Source organism: Dasypus novemcinctus, chromosome 17 (genome assembly GCF_030445035.2).
Source record: "Dasypus novemcinctus isolate mDasNov1 chromosome 17, mDasNov1.1.hap2, whole genome shotgun sequence".
In the NCBI taxonomy this organism is placed as follows: Eukaryota; Metazoa; Chordata; class Mammalia; order Cingulata; family Dasypodidae; genus Dasypus; species Dasypus novemcinctus.
In genome coordinates, this window is record NC_080689.1 from 54,638,072 (window position 1) to 54,653,482 (window position 15,411).

Here is a 15,411-nt window from a genome sequence, read left to right on the forward strand (position 1 = left end):
GGCTGAGGGTGCCCAGCTTCCCAGGGCGGCAGGCTTTGCGTACATGCCTGGTTTGTCTGGAAGGTGCAGAATGCAGCTGACTGTCAGACATGAACAGTTCTGGGGCTTGACCATTTTTTCTTTCTTTTTTGTTTTTTACCATTTCTAAGTGATGGCTCTCTTGGGCCTCCTACCATTATTCACCAAGAAATTTTTTTAAACCATGAGAAAAGAAACAATTCTTATTCTCCTCATAGTCAAAGTGTGCCTCAAAGCTGGAAATCCTAACAGGGATGGGGAAGGGACTGACAGCATCTCTCACTCTATAAGCACCACCTTTTGTCAAATGAGCTTCTTCAACAAAGAGACCCCAACTGCCAAATGTCAGGTCACTATTTTTAAGGCCTGGACAGCGAAGACACAAACCTGGTTAGCTGAGAGCTTCTTACCATCACAACCACAGGTTGGCCCTTGCAACTTAAAGTACTAGTACCAGCATCATTTGAGAGTTTTCTTAGAAATACAGAATTTCAGGCCTTACTGAATTAGAATCTCCAATTTAACAAGGTTCCCAGGTGATCCACATGCACATTCAAGTTTGAGAAGCACTAATGTATGTTCCTCCTCTCAAAATAGCTAGGCTAAAATATAGGTCCAGGTGAATACTAGGCTTTGTTAGCCATCTTGCTCGTAATGCTTTCCATCAGGGGTAAGGTGGCCAGTTCTCTTTCCAAAATTATCTGCATAGCTCCTGTTTATCTCAGTGCAGAAGAGGCCTGCTATTCCACAGATCCTCTGGCTCCCTACTTGATAGAGCCAAGCTAGAAAGCAACAGAGAAGTATCACCTCACAGTCTACAGGATTTTAATTGAGTTCTAATTTCTTTTGCTCAACAGTAGAATAAATTAAGCTGTACACACACTGAAATTTTCTATAAAAGAAAACTGAGGCTCCGTGAGGTTAAAACACGTATGTAATTCTATGGACATGGGAGGTGAAGTCAAAAAGACTTGAGTTAGGAAGCAGATATGACTCAAGTGGTTGAGTGCCTGCTTCCCATGAGAGGTCCTCAGTTTAGTTCCCAGGGCCTCCTAAAAAAACAAAACAAACAGCAAACAAAAAAACAACTAGCAAAACAAATGAAAAAAAAAAACACAACAACTCAGAGATGCCAATATAGCTCACTGGTTGAGCGCCGGCCTCCGACATACAAGGTCTCAGGTTCAATTCCTGGCCCTGGTACCTCCAAAACCTTGGCTTAAAAATAACAAATCCTGCTCTGTGACCTCAGGCACACTACTTAAGCCTCTCAGAACTGGTTCCTCCATCTTGATGCCTGACTGGAGGGCACATTCCACCCAGGAGTGAGTGTTCACATGCACATCCACCCTAAAAATGACTTGAAGAGCTTGTTAGAGAACTCCCGCGAGGTGGGTGGCTCTTTTAAAGCTCTGGATGAAGAGTTTCCTCCACCCCAAATCTGGAAACCCCATGCTCACATTTCTAGCACAGAAGGGGAAACAAAGGGAAACAGCCCTAGTAATCAGTCAGTCAGTCCTCAGGATGATGCTATCCTCACTCCCTTAAGGCATATCAAAGTGCCTGGCACCCTAGAATATAAGCTCCCTGAGGGCACAGATGTCCTGAGTTCAGGTATCGTCTGGCAGAGGAGGTGCTCAACATTTGCAGTACTGAATGGCACGTGGTAGGCACTCAAGAGCTAGTCACTCCCTTTCTTGTGGCCTCACCCCCCAACTGCTTTTTTTTTTTTAAGATTTATTTTTTATTTTATTTATTTCTCCCCACCCCCCACCCCCATTACCCCCATTGTCTGCTCTCTGTGTCCATTCACTGTGTATTCTTCTGTGTCTGCCTGTATTCTCAGTAGGTGGTTCCGGAAACGATCTGATCCTGGGACCTTCCAGAGTGGGAGAGAGGCAATTACTCTCTTGTGCCACCTCAACTCCCTGTTCTGCTACGTCTTCTTATTTTCTCTCTTCTGTGTCTCTTGTTGTGTCATCTTGCTGCGCCAGCTCTCCGCGTTGGCCCGCACTCCTGCGCAGGGTGGCTTTCCTATGCAGGGCGGGTCTCCTGCATAGGGTGACGTTCCTGCATGGGCCTGCACTCTGCGTGGGCCAGCTTACCCTCACCAGGAGGCCCTGGGCATCGAACCCTGGACCTCCTATAGGGTAGATGGGAGCCCAACTGGTTGAGCCACATCTGTTTCCCCCAACTGCTTTTTTATTTCACCCAATAATATATTTTACCCAAGGTTTTGCAATTGGGGGCCATATTCGTTCTAAATACAAGTTCTGTAGATTCAAAGTCTACTACACTCCAAATCGATACTTGTAATCTAATATTCCATAATTTTCCTTGGATAGAAGACATCTATGACTAGGTGATAAGGACGTCAAAGTTGATTTATAAACAGCAAAATCCTGTTCTGAATCTTGTTCATTAATCCAGATTAATGAGAAGGCAACCATTATGCCTCCAGGGCCAGGAGTGAGATGTTGAGCCAGTGTACATGATGCTAGCAGAGCAGACTTGCTTTGGTATTTTGAGCCTCAGAAAAATCATAGACTTAATTTAACCTATTAAGCAAAGGAGAGAAATTCAATAACTATATTAAGACTATCTTCACACTTATGCAGCTTTAAAAGGCCTGTAAAAAATGAACATAATTACTGGGATGTTTATAGATTAAATTAAACCTCTGGCTCAGCACATCTGTATTCCCTTGTCCACTTTATTTTTTGGCTGGAAATATAAAATGAAAACACCAACATGGCCTACAAGTAGACAAAACAAGCCATAAGCCAACTTATTCCTAAGAACTCTCAACCCCACCCATCCCCATCAAGACTATTGACTCTTGTTTTAGAATCAATTTGAATGCTTTTGGTAGTATGGTTTCTAGACCACAGATCAGGAAAGGGACAGGGATGGCAAGGGAGCCAAGGATGCTACTATAGGTAGGTACACTGACAGAGGAGTTACGCTACTAAAAGACATAAACCTCCCCAAAACACAGCCAGCCCTGAGTCAGTAGGGGCAAAGGCAGGATCTGACCCCAAAGCCCACATTTTATCAACCACCTTCAAGGCAGCCTTCTCCTCAGCAGGAAAAAGCAACCTCAAAATCTTTTGGGATATAGGCAGAGTATGAAAAAAACAGTTCAAAAGTATATATGAGGTAAAGTTATTTTCAATTAATATTACTTCAACACTCAATATTATGTTTACAGAAAACCTACTATGTGCTCAGTTCTCAGTATTAGGACCAATAAGCCATTATATCCATATCTAAAAGGGGAGACAGGCCAAGCTTCTCATGCATCAGGCTCTATTCTTAGGGTGGGATGAAAAGATGAATTAAGCGGTGCTTATCTGAAAAATCAGTACTGGAGGCAAGAGCCAAAGCCATGCAATAAGAAAAAGAAATAAGAGAAATATTGAAAATGAAAAGGATATCATTACCACATGAACAAAAGACAATTAAAAAATTAACCTGATAATTAAGTGTTAAGCATTTAAGAATGGACCACAGGAAATATATCTAAGAATGAAAACAACTAGTCTTAAAAAAATCATTAATTCAGTATACTGAAAAGTCAAAAACACATTTTAGAAGCTGCCGTATTTTTTCTTATCTCTTTAATCCTAAATGCTAAATCCCGGCATGAAGTCAAAATCCATTTCTTCATCTCCACCCTGAAATGCACATAAACATAGAAATTTTTTTCTAAATATTCAACTACCCTTTAAGTTGAGAAGTAAAAATAACATTTCATAAAGTATGAAAAATTTAAGCACAATTTGGTATCGTGTGCAACATGCCACATAGTGAATGTATCTTTGATAAAGATTACCTGAGGGAAGCGGACTTGGCCCAGTGGTTAGGGCATCCGCCTACCACATGGGAGGTCCGTGGTTCAAACCCCAGGCCTCCTTGACCCGTGTGCAGCTGGCCCATGCGCAGTGCTGATGCGTGCAAGGAGTGCCCTGCCACGCAGGGGTGTCCCCCACGTAGGGGAGCCCAACGTGCAAGGAGTGCGCCCCGTAAGGAGAGCCACCCAGCACAAAAGAAAGTGCAGCCTGCCCAAGAATGGCGCTGCACACACGGAGAGCTGACACAACAAGATGACGCAACAAAAAGAGACACAGATTCCCGTGCCGCTGATAAGGATAGAAGCGGTCACAGAAGAACATGCAGCGAATGGACACAGAGAGCAGACAACTGGGAGGGGGGAATGAAAAAAAAAAACAACTTAAAAAAAAAAAAAGATTACCTGAGAAAGGGAAATGAATAATATAAAACAGCTGTTACTTAATTTAGTGAACTCCTATGGCAGTTGATATCAAGTATTTTAGTAAGACCCTGGCCTGACTTGCTCTCATAACATGGGCCACAAGTCAAGTAGTGACATAATCCTTCATGCCTTCACGGTAAGTGTACAAAGAACACACTTTGCTCCATACTACACTGTACGCACCAGTACAAAATATTACTACTATGTCAAAGGCGCTGAAAGCCCTGGAAAATGCTGAAAAAGCATCATCAATGTTCTAGTTTAAATACAGATTTAAAAGAAACACAAGAAGAAACTACCAAGTTTATCAATATGATTGGGTCTTTAAAAAAAAAAAATCAGCCAAATTTGTTTAAGAGAAAATAAGCCAAAACAAACTACTTGCACACAAAACTTCCTGCTCTGTCTCTATTACCATCTTGTTCAATTTCTGAGGATTCTGCTGTTAGGCTGTATATTTGTGTTCAACCCAGAATATAGGAACTATGCCAATATTGGAGTTCATCAGCACAGCTGCCTCCAACTTCAAGTGTGAAGACTCCTTCAGAACCCTGCAGCTACTGCAAATTGTTAATATTGTGATTTCTGCAGAGATACTCCTGCAGAGGCAGAAGCACAGGCCCTAACTTATTGAGCTCAGGAGCTTCTACATCCCAGGTCCCACAACAGTGGTTGGAATCAAATAGTTTTGAATTGTCAGTCACAGATCGACCACCACCAGGTAGGTCTGTGCCCAGTTTCCACAAAACACAGCAAGGATTCATACAAACATAACGAGTTTCTCAGAACTAGGCTTATATACATCCAAAGTAAAACAGAAACAATAATTGTTAATTATTGGATTAGTCAGCAGGGGCAAACAACATTTTAAAATAATGAAATCCATTCTTTTGCTCAAGGCATTTAGTAAGCAAACATAATGTGCCTAATAGCATTGGGCCAACAATTAGAAAACTAGGCAGTTGAGAGTGAACCCTGAATCCAAAAAGCTCATATTCTGGTCCAGAATCTAGCTAGGTAGAATTCCAACTCTAAACAGTGATAACTTCCATAAGATGTGGGAAAAAAATATTAAAAATAATAATAATCTATTTTGGCTTGAAGAGTGGGGGGGGGCTGTGGAGGAAAGTCAAGGAACACCTCATAAAAGGAATGGCTCAGAACTGGTAGAGGGGCATGAGCAGAACTTCACCTACTAGAAAAGAGAAAGAAGAAAATTCCAGAACAAAGAGCAAGAGCTAAGCAGATTGTTGAGGCTAAATGGTTTTTTGATGTTTGTACTAATTCACTTTTATATACTTTTTTTTTATTGGTTAAAGGAACAAAAAAGCAGAAAGGACATGCTAGAGCCAGAAAGGAGGCAGCTTTTGCAAGCAATTCCACAGAAACAAACCCAGATGATCAGCAGCAGATGGAGGCCTAGTCCAGGCCTGCAACCTAAATAGCTGTGCAGCCTGCAGTAGACACTGAACTTTATACAATGACAGGTCTGGCTTACAAAATAGATAAGGCCTTCCAAATTTTCTGTTTTATCTTGCTTTTGAGATTTCCTGATGATCAGACCAAGATTCCAATTCTGCAGAGTCAACTCTGTGTTTTTAACATTTAAGGAGTGTACTCATGTAGAACAAAATATACCTGCTTTTTAGGACAAATGCAGAGAATGGATCAATAATTTCTTTATCAGATTCAATTTCCACCCTGGTATTTCAATGAATTTGCATATAACATCACAGAAATAACTACTCTGAAGTCACACCTTTCCCATTATCTGAAGGTGTATTACAGATTCTCAAGCTCAAATTTATCTAAATTTGTTTTAATTCTGTATGTGCCTCACAGCATTTTCAGAGAAGGTAAGTGAAGTGGAAAAAATTATGGCAAAAACAAATTGTCACCAATTGGAAGAATTACCGACAGCATGACTAGCAGAAAACATGTGGGCTCTTAACTTGGGATGATTTAAAGCTGGATGCCTGCTCCTCTCCTGAGGCAGCATCTCATCACCTTTATTAAGAGCAGACTCCTTCCTACACCAGACTGCCAGGGGTTCAAATCCCAGCTCCTCAGTTGCTAACAATATGACCTTAGGCAAATTACATACCCTGTCTCTGCCTTGGTTTCCCCATCTACAAATAGGGATAATAATACCACCTGTCTTATAGTGTTGTTGAGTAAAAGGGTATAAACATGCCTGTTGTTTGGAGGAAGTAACTTTACTTAAGCTTCCCCATCATTTCAATGGGTAACACCTCCTTCACAGGGTTATTTGAAAATTAACCAGCTGAGTCTGTGAGAAATCATTTTCAGTGCCCTGCAAAGAGCCACACTGGACACCATTTTATGTTGGCACTGTACTGTAAGCTTTACATAGGCCCTCATTTAATTCTCACAGTACAAAATAGTTAGAAATTATTCCCATTTTATTCACACATATGAAACCAAGGTTAGATACATTAAGTAGCTTGCCTATATCATAGAATGAGCAGATGGCTAAGCTTTAAGTTTTAAGCATTTAACATAGTGTCCTTGATTGCACCCTAGCTGAAATAGCTAGCTATAAAAGACAATTTTCAGACAATTGAGTCTTGAGTGTTAAAATACATCAGGGGATTATTCTTAATTTTATAAAGTGTGATAGTGGAACTGTGGTTTCACAGTCAGTATTCTTATCTTTTGAGATGCAAGCTCAAGTGTTTACATGTAAGGGTCTCGATGTCTGTAATTTCTTTGAAATGGTTCAGCAAAAATATTTATTTTTTTTTTAAGAAATGGGAAACTTCAAAATCAGGAAAAATAAGACTGAGGGCAAAGCTGCAAATCTCTTCTCGGCAAGACATCTGTGGCAGAGAAGAGTTCACAAGAGAGATGAAACAGAAAAGTGAATGGCATCAGTATATATCCTGAATTAGCATCCCATTCCAAACGGCTTATTTTGACCGCAAATTTCCAAACCATTCACAGTACACGATCAAATGCTTTAAAGGTATAAAGTCTGAATAATTAAAAAACAAAAAAGTCCACTCCAATGAATAAAAAAATCCACTTTAAATAGCTTGTTGCCTTTCTTTACTTTTTTAAATTAAAAAAAAAAAATGCAAAATTATAATCTGACATGCATTTCTACCTGGAGTGGGGTCAATGGAGAATGGTCAGTATATTTTCTATATGGAAGTTGTCTTAAAAATTTTTTTTTTTTTAATTTTTAGGAGGTACTAAGGATGGTTCCCTGAGACCTGGTACAGGGAGAGCATGCACTCACCACTTAAGCTACATCTGCTCTCCATGGAAGCTATCGTTTAGGACCATCAATGAGAAAAGTAGACAAGCTTTTCGGAATTACCATGTTTATTAGAGGAGTATTAAATTGAGACTAAAAAGAAAATTAGAAGACAAAATGAAATTTTATTAAGTGCAATTTTACCAGCTTTATTGCATTCTGATGCTGAATTTAATGTATTTAAGTATCTGTACTTAGGAAAAAAAAACTTTACATGGACTATCAAGAAAATCTGTTTTACCTAAAGTACAATTATATCTCCCCTCCGTGTCCAGTTTGAGGTCACTAATTCTCTTTTAGAGCTCAATCTGGAAGAAGTCCAGTCTACTTCCAAAAAGGCATTTGGAGAACCTCAGACATAAAATCATTAGAAGAGAACATAGAAGACCAAAATTCATATTGAGGAAGGGGTAAATAAGTCTAGCAAAAACGTAGGCTAATAGGGCTACATAATCATTAATTTTAGTTCTGTGTTTTCAGAGATGACAAAACAACAATAAAAACAATCCCAGCGAGCTCTCAAACTCATAAAAAGAAACCTTCTTCCTGTCACTAACATTTAAAAGGAATTTTTCAGATGGATTATTACATAAGAACGTTGGACAATATAATGGACAGTGTCTACAATAGCTGTTTATAGTCCTTGCAGCCGCTTTTTTACTGGGGCATTTCATGTCTGTGCCAAGGTCATTACACTAAAAGCAACCCTGAAAAGGCCATTTCTGCAGTGGGCTAAGGGACCAAAGCTTTCTGATTCTCTAACTGAAACCAGAGCCTGCCTTCAAATGTCCATTGTCTCAACGGGCTTCTGACAGCAGTGAGGGCTGCTAGTTTATTTCCTTGTGAATGGGCTCTGAGAACCTGGGCTAGAGATTTTTATTTCTCTGCATCCCAGTCATTTCGTTTGCTTTGGGATACCAGATGGGGCAGTAGGCAAGGGTGACACCCTGCCCTGAAAATGGAGAGGCTCACCCTGTACTCACAACGGATGGAGCCAATGAACCCCCATGCCCGGTCTCAGCCAGACTCCAAGGCTCCCCAGCCCCAGAAGATGGCAACTGTCCCCCAGTGCTACTTGTGTACAATCCAGGACTAATAAAATATCTGTAAGGCCCAGCAGCATATTCCTTCAGTCCATATATCAGCCCTGAAAGGGCAACTTTTTTTCATATTACCATTTCAAGACATGGTCTATGAAGGTAAAACAAAATATCTAAAATAGAAAGACCAGCAGATGCGGGGGAGCTGCTGCGACACGTACATCAGGAGGTGTCTTCTCCTGAGACCAGTATCAGGGCGACCAGGGGTTACTGCAGTCAAAGCTCCCTGGAGACCCACGGGAAGGAAATTCCCTTTTCCAAACACCAACCCCCAGCGTGGCAATAGCAAATATCAAAGGATAAAGGGACGTTAAAAAAAAAAAAGATTTCTTGGAATAGAGCAAGACATTCTGTCACCTGCTGCAGGAGACCTCTCTTGCTAGCCTCCCAGTCACCCAACACTGAGTCACTTCCCTTCTTGCACTCCTCGAGTCTCAACGCTCGTCAGGGGCAAAAGAACCTTGGCCTCGATAGTTCGCTACCCGCAGCCCGCACACCCTTGTGCAGACACGCGCGGAGCCTCCCTTCAGGCGCGCGTCCCGGCGGCTGCAGACCAGCTCAGTGCGCCCAAGCGGGCGCCGCCGCTACCTTGCTAATGGCAGCTCTGAATGAAAGGAGCCGAGGCAGGCTCCGGATTTATGAATGTGTAGGGGAGGAGGGGAGGGATATCATGTGACAATAAACGAGAGTGTCTTATTCACAAAAAAAAAAAAAAAGTAGCTGGTGGCGGGCACAGCCAGCAAACAGCGGCAGCGGCCGCCGTGCGGATACCACTTCGACCTCAGGCCGAAGACCAGAGGTGCCGGGTCCGGTGTCTCTGCTCCAGTGGCACCGTGAACGGAAAAGCCTTGTGCTGGGGATGGAAAAAGCCAAACCGGACCCCGCGCCCGCGAGGCGGGTGGGAGCTGCCCTTTGGCCGGCGGCAGGCGAAAGGCTCCCATCTCGGGAGCGCAGCGGGTCTGTCTGGAATTCCCACGGGCGGAGAGCCCGGAGCATTGTTCCCGCTAGGGCCCGCATGCCCCGTGCGCGCGCACACACACAAATACATACACGCACACGCCCGCAGCGCGCTGCCCCGCACGCTCCCGCCCCAGACCCCCCCTTCCCCCACCAGCTGCCCCGACCCTGCGGGGCGCGGATCCCGGGCCCACAAGCGCGTGCACACACACGCGGCGCGGGACCCTTTGGGCGGTTCCAGCACCCCGGCCCACGCGGGCCCGGGCGCACGCCGACCCTCGCGCAGATCGTGCGGGTCCTCCCCTGGCTCCGCGGTATTTTTTATGAATGAAAATGTGGTATGCAAATGAGAGCGATTCAAGAAAACGAAATGGCGGAGCCTGAGTCCCAGTGGGCTCGCGAAGGGACCAAGGACAAGCAGCCGGGGAAAGAGTCAGAAAGTCACCCTATAAAATCCCGCCGACCCTGGGAAGCCGGAGCGGGGGTGTCAGGTCTTCCGCTCCAGTCGCTGAGGATACGGGGGGGGGGGGGGGGGCATTAGTCCCCGGAGAGAGAGAGGGGACCGCCTTGAGGTCACCCACGCGCCCTTGGTCTTAGTAGCCGCCCCCAGCCCGCCGACCCTAGGCGCGCCCCCGATGGCCCGCTGCGGTTCTTGTCCCCTCCCCACTTCAACAAGAGGGAAAATCTCGCCCCCCAAGGCCGACAGGCCAGCGAGTCCCTGCAAGCAACGCCAAGTTCACCCCACAAGCGTCCCCACCCGCGTCCTTGGCCCCGACTCCCCACGCTACCCCCGCGGGGCACCCCCGTCCCACTTCACGGCCAAACTTACTCGTCCGGGTGTGTTTCTTCGGTCATTTTCTTGTTCACCTAGACGCCTGTCCCGCGGCGGGCAGCTTTGCTCCCTTCATCTTCCTGTCCGCCTACCCCCCTTCCTCACATCTCCGGGGATCGCCTGATGGAGGGCGGGGGCGGCTGGAGATGAAGGGGGCGTCGCGGGCAGAAGGGGAAGAAGGGTGACCGGAGCGCGGGGTCAATGTTTGCGGGTGCAAACTGAGAAAGGAGCGAGCGCCGCAGCTAGGAGGGGCGCCGCGGAGAGGCGAGGCGGGAGGGTGCTTTGAGGGGCTCGGCGCGGGCGGAGGGAGAGCGATTTGGACCGGGGACGGCAGTGGACGAGGGGAGGCGAAAAACAATCGCGCCTCAGAACGGCGGGGACTGCCGGGAGGAGGAGGAGAGGGGCGGGCCGCGGTGGAGGCTTGGTCCCGGGTCGCCCCTGTGGCGCCGGGCCAATCACGGTTCCGGGGAGCAGTCGGCGGCCGGGGGTGGTGCGCCTGAGAGGCGGTGCAGGGCGCCGGGTCCGAGCCCCATCTCTCGCCTCCGCCGTTTTACTCCATATTGGATTCTCACCGCCGCCAACAGGAGGAGGAAGTGGGGCGGAAGCGATGACGTCTTCCCAGCGGCCAGAGGTGGTGTAGTGCAAAAAGCTTCCTACTTGCGACCGAAAAAAAAAAAAAGAAGAAGAAAAAAAAACTTTGTCCAGCCTACTGAGCATGCCCGGCTTCCTTTCCCCCTCCCTCCTGGTTTCCACTCCCGGAGGAGCCGCGGAGCGGAGTTGTTTGCTCTGCTTCTGTCTGGCTCCCGATCCTCCTCGATTATGGCTCCGGGTTTTAGGAAGCCCGGGGGGGCGGGAGGAGGAGGCGGGAGCGGTGAACTCGCACACATCTGGCTCCGGTTTTCTCCCTCCCTCCCTCCCAGCCCAAGAATTAAAACCGGTTGGGGGGAGGGGGCACGGAGAGCTTGGGGCAGGGGAGGGGATGGAGTTAAACGACAGAACGGAGGCTTGGGCTCTGAAGACCGACTATCCCTCTCGGATGGGCAGGAAGGTGGGGAGGGGCGCAGGTGCGGGTGGCTGGCCTCTCCACCAGAACCAGTAAGGGAGGGTGGGGGTGGATAGTCTTTTTTTCTGAATGGCATAGGTTTTCGAGTTCACAGGAATCTTGTGATCTTTTTTGTCCTAGCAGGGGAAGGGACATTTTAAAGGAAACTTTATTTGTACATTTAAAAAAATGAATGGAGGGGTGTGGGTGTAGCTCAGTGGTGGAGCGTCTGCTTCCCATAATTCAATTCCCGGTCCGTTCTAAAAAAAGAAAGGCGGAAAATCTAACAGCCCGAAAACGTCGATTTCAATAGAAATAATGGAGTTACGCTATTTGAAAAAATTACCCAATAAATCTCTCTCATGATGGTGGAGGATGGCCCTTGTCCCACACCCTATTATTAGCCAGCACCTCGGGGTTTTGGTGAGGCTACCTGGAGAGCTAGCTCCTTGTCCTTTATCATCCCCACCTGGCTGTGTCTTCCGCTCTCTGCCTGCCCTTCCCTTCCTCATCACCACCACCACCACCATCCCCATTGTCTTTAAATTATTTTTCTTGCCTTGGCCTGGTACCTGCCCAAGATTCTCTGGGTTAGCCCATGCTCTCCAAAGAAACACTGACTGTCTGGGTGATGGGCAGGTGGCCTCATGCTTGGTTCAATGCTCTGCTGTCACAGTCTTGAAATTCTTAAGAATTTTTACCAAGGGAGCCCTGCATTTTTATTTTGTACTGGGGTCCCACCAATTATTTAGCTGTTACTGGCAATGGGCATTTCCTTTTGGGGCTCTGATGGAGAGGAAGGACACAGTCCCTGCCCCTTCCTGCTCTCCAGACACAGTAGACTTTTCCAGCCTCCTAAATGTGCCAAGAGAAGATCCACATAAATATTAGTTAAATAGCAACCATTAAATAAGAGAAGAATAAATATCTAACTTGAATATAGTACACCTATGGGAATATGCATTTGGAGAGTCACAAATGCTCCAAAGATGCTAAGAGTTTCACCTTGAGTCACAGAGAAACTGGTGGTTTACCATAGGTTTCAGGCTTATCAAAACTATGATCTTTGTGGACATAGATTGAGGTTTACCCATCTTTGATGCTGGGTGTCCAGGATGAGAAGGGCACTGGTAGAACAGCTGGGTTTTTTATTTTCTCCTAGTAGCCCTGATACCTTGAGTAAGGCATTCAGCAAATCTTCAGTTTCTTTGTAAAGCAGGGTAACAAGGCCTAGCTTGTCCTTCTCAGTTTTTGAGGCCATTGAGAGTCTATGAGAAAACATTAAACAGACCCAAGAGATCACTGTTCTCTAAATCCCCATAAGGTTGCAGTATCTCTAGGTTCTCACCTTTGGCCATTGTTGCTTTTTTCCTAGGGTACTGAAAAAGATCCCACTCACAGTCATTCCTGAATTTTAGGAACACAGACATTCAATTCATGCCTAAATTACCCACCTAAAGGGCATCTCTTTGGCACCACACTCCAGTTTCAGAAGGCTCAAATGCCAAAGTGGCAGGTGAGGTAATTATTAACTTCTACATGTAGGTAAGCACCATAAGCAGGTGGAATTGGTGTCATCATCAATCATTCATCTGAAAGCCCTTGTCTTTTCTCTCCCACTTTTAGAACTCTGATTCCCTGCTAATAATGATGAATGACTGTCCATTCCCATGGACAGGGCAACTCAGGGTGCAATGGAATTCACTGGGCCAACCCCTATCTGGACCATCTTTGGCAAGTTCTTAGGCTCACTGAACCTCAGGTTGAGCGTCTGTAGTATGGGGCTGATACCCAGAAGATGGGATTGCTAGGAAGATGAAATGAGCTAATACAGTGAAAGTACTGGGTTAAGCACACTGCAAAAATTAGACTCTTGGTGACTTTTCCTTTCACAGTCATTGGACGACTAAATGCTTCCCCCTACGATCCATCCCCCAATTTAAATTCATTCCTCTAAATAAAGTCTGCCTGTTCTCTTGTTTTTTCACCACCGAAAACGCAGCCTTCTGTTGGAAATGTTCCTAGCAGGTCACTTCTTGACCCTCCCCATCAAGAGGCCAGTCTGCCTCCTGCGTGTCCACAGAATAAACGGGGAATCCCATGAGGATATTGGGCGAATACCTCAGATAATGTTTCTTGATCAGAATACCAGCGTTGTCAGAATCCATTCGATAGTTACTGGAATAGGGGGCATCACGGATTTAGGGCTTTGATTTAACGACACTGCAGAAAGGGCAGAGGATCCACATGCCAGTCTCTCCCCACAAGCAGCAAAACAGAACCAGCTGGCTCTGAAGATCATCAAATCACGGGTGTCGACTCACAGTGCGATCTTACAGCTTCAAAAGTATATCGATCTGCTCACAACTTTAAGCAAAACCGGCGGAGGACCCCCACCTACCGGCCCCTCAATTCCTGGTCCGGGGCTGGGGAGCACCCTTACCCGGGTCCTTCTCGCCGGCGGCCGGGAAAGCCCGGAGCGCGGAGTCGGAGCGACCTTTCTGGGCCGCGGAGCGGGCATGCTCAGTAGACCCGCAGGTCCTGTTTCGCTCCAAAGCGGCCCGCAGCCCATACCCCCTCCAACCCTGCACGGGCGCCGGGGGAAGCGGACATTTTAGCCTCTGCTGCAGTCTACTCCCTCTTTGGTGTCCTTCTCCCTCTCTGCTTCCTCCCACCTCTTGTCCGTACGGGTCTGGAGTCTGATTATCTCCAGGGGGAGAAGGGGAGGTCGGATAAACCACTCACCCTTTCCCCCCCGGCGGCTGTGGGAGGGCTGGGAGGACTCAACTGTGTGCCCGCGCGTCTGCCGCCAGGCCGCGGAAGCCCCCGGCCGCGCGAGGCGCGCACAGCTGCGCTCCCGCCTGTCCTCACCTCACCCCTCCTCTGCCCCTTTGGTATTTCTCAATGGCCGGCGCTCTTAGGACACTTCCGACGGGGGAGGGAGGGGGCCTCATTAGCGCTGGGTTTATCAGTTCCTTCCGGTCTGCCCGGAGCCCGGCCAGCGCGCTGCTGGCCGCGCCGCGGTGCCTTTATTATGAACGTTTGAATAAGCAGCCGTGTGTGCCAGCGTGTGCCAAGGAAGTTTGTAACCCAGCTGTCTCTCTCAAGACCCGCGAGCAGAAATGGAAACACAAGCTCTCGCAAGGAAGGGCATGATGCAAACTTAGAAGCTGACCCGACGCCCGGGAACGAGGCGGCCGCTCCCGCCCCCACCGCGTGGCGCGCGTGGCCCGCGTGGGGGCATGAATGGCTGGAGCGCCATTGCATAATCCGCGCGGTATAAATAGCCGGCGGGCGCGCCGCTGACGCGCTGGGTTGTACCGTTATCGCGCAAGGTTTGATCCCCGAGGCCGTTCACTCCCAGGTCATTTTCCCTTTTAGCGGCAAGGCTGGAATTTTAAATAGCTCTTGTCCCCGCCTCCTTCCTCCCTGGAGTTCATGTATTATGAATGAAACGCCAACCTCGCTGCTTTCGGAGGCGCTCCGCGTCAGGTAGGAGAGAGGCTCAGGGTCAGTGCAGTGGGCCCCAAAAAGTTGTGTGTGCGCACGCGTTGGGGAGGGAACGGAGGCAGGAAATGATGGACAGGGCTGGGAAAATGCTTTTCGAGAAAATGTAGCCGCTCAAGGTTCGCCTCTGGAGTTTCAGTTTACAGCGGGACAAGCCTCAGTCACTTTAAGAGTGGATTATGCAAAGGGTCTCTCGACTCCTCGCTCTGGCCGCAGGCCGCTGCTTCTGAGGAAAATGTTTCCTTCGGTGGAGGCTGGTTCCCTTTTCTTCCTGAGGCAGCGGACGTTCGTGACTTTGAAGAGAGCACTGGGGACTTTTGAGGTTAAGGGAAAAGCAAGTGCGACCCTTCCAGAACTTTAGACGCGCTAAGTTTGAAAATGTATTCTTTCCAACTGTAT

General features: G+C 47.1%; 1 protein-coding gene across 2 annotated transcripts in view; it reads right to left on the reverse strand.

Moving 5' to 3' along the window:
- Positions 1–14,393, reverse strand: part of SPRED2 (sprouty related EVH1 domain containing 2) — a 128,420-nt gene extending 114,027 nt beyond the window's left edge. Inside the window, exons 1-2 of one of the 2 annotated variants that reach the window (XM_058278684.1) lie at positions 13,627–14,393; positions 10,461–11,116 (exon numbers count right to left, since the gene is read on the reverse strand). In XM_058278684.1, coding sequence (XP_058134667.1) covers positions 10,461–10,486 — 26 coding nt within the window. In that variant the 5' untranslated portion in view covers positions 10,487–11,116; positions 13,627–14,393. Of the gene's footprint in view, positions 1–10,460; positions 11,285–13,626 lie in introns of those variants that run through there. The other variant, XM_012530030.3, reaches the window with a different exon arrangement.
- Positions 14,394–15,411: the final 1,018 nt, after the last annotated feature.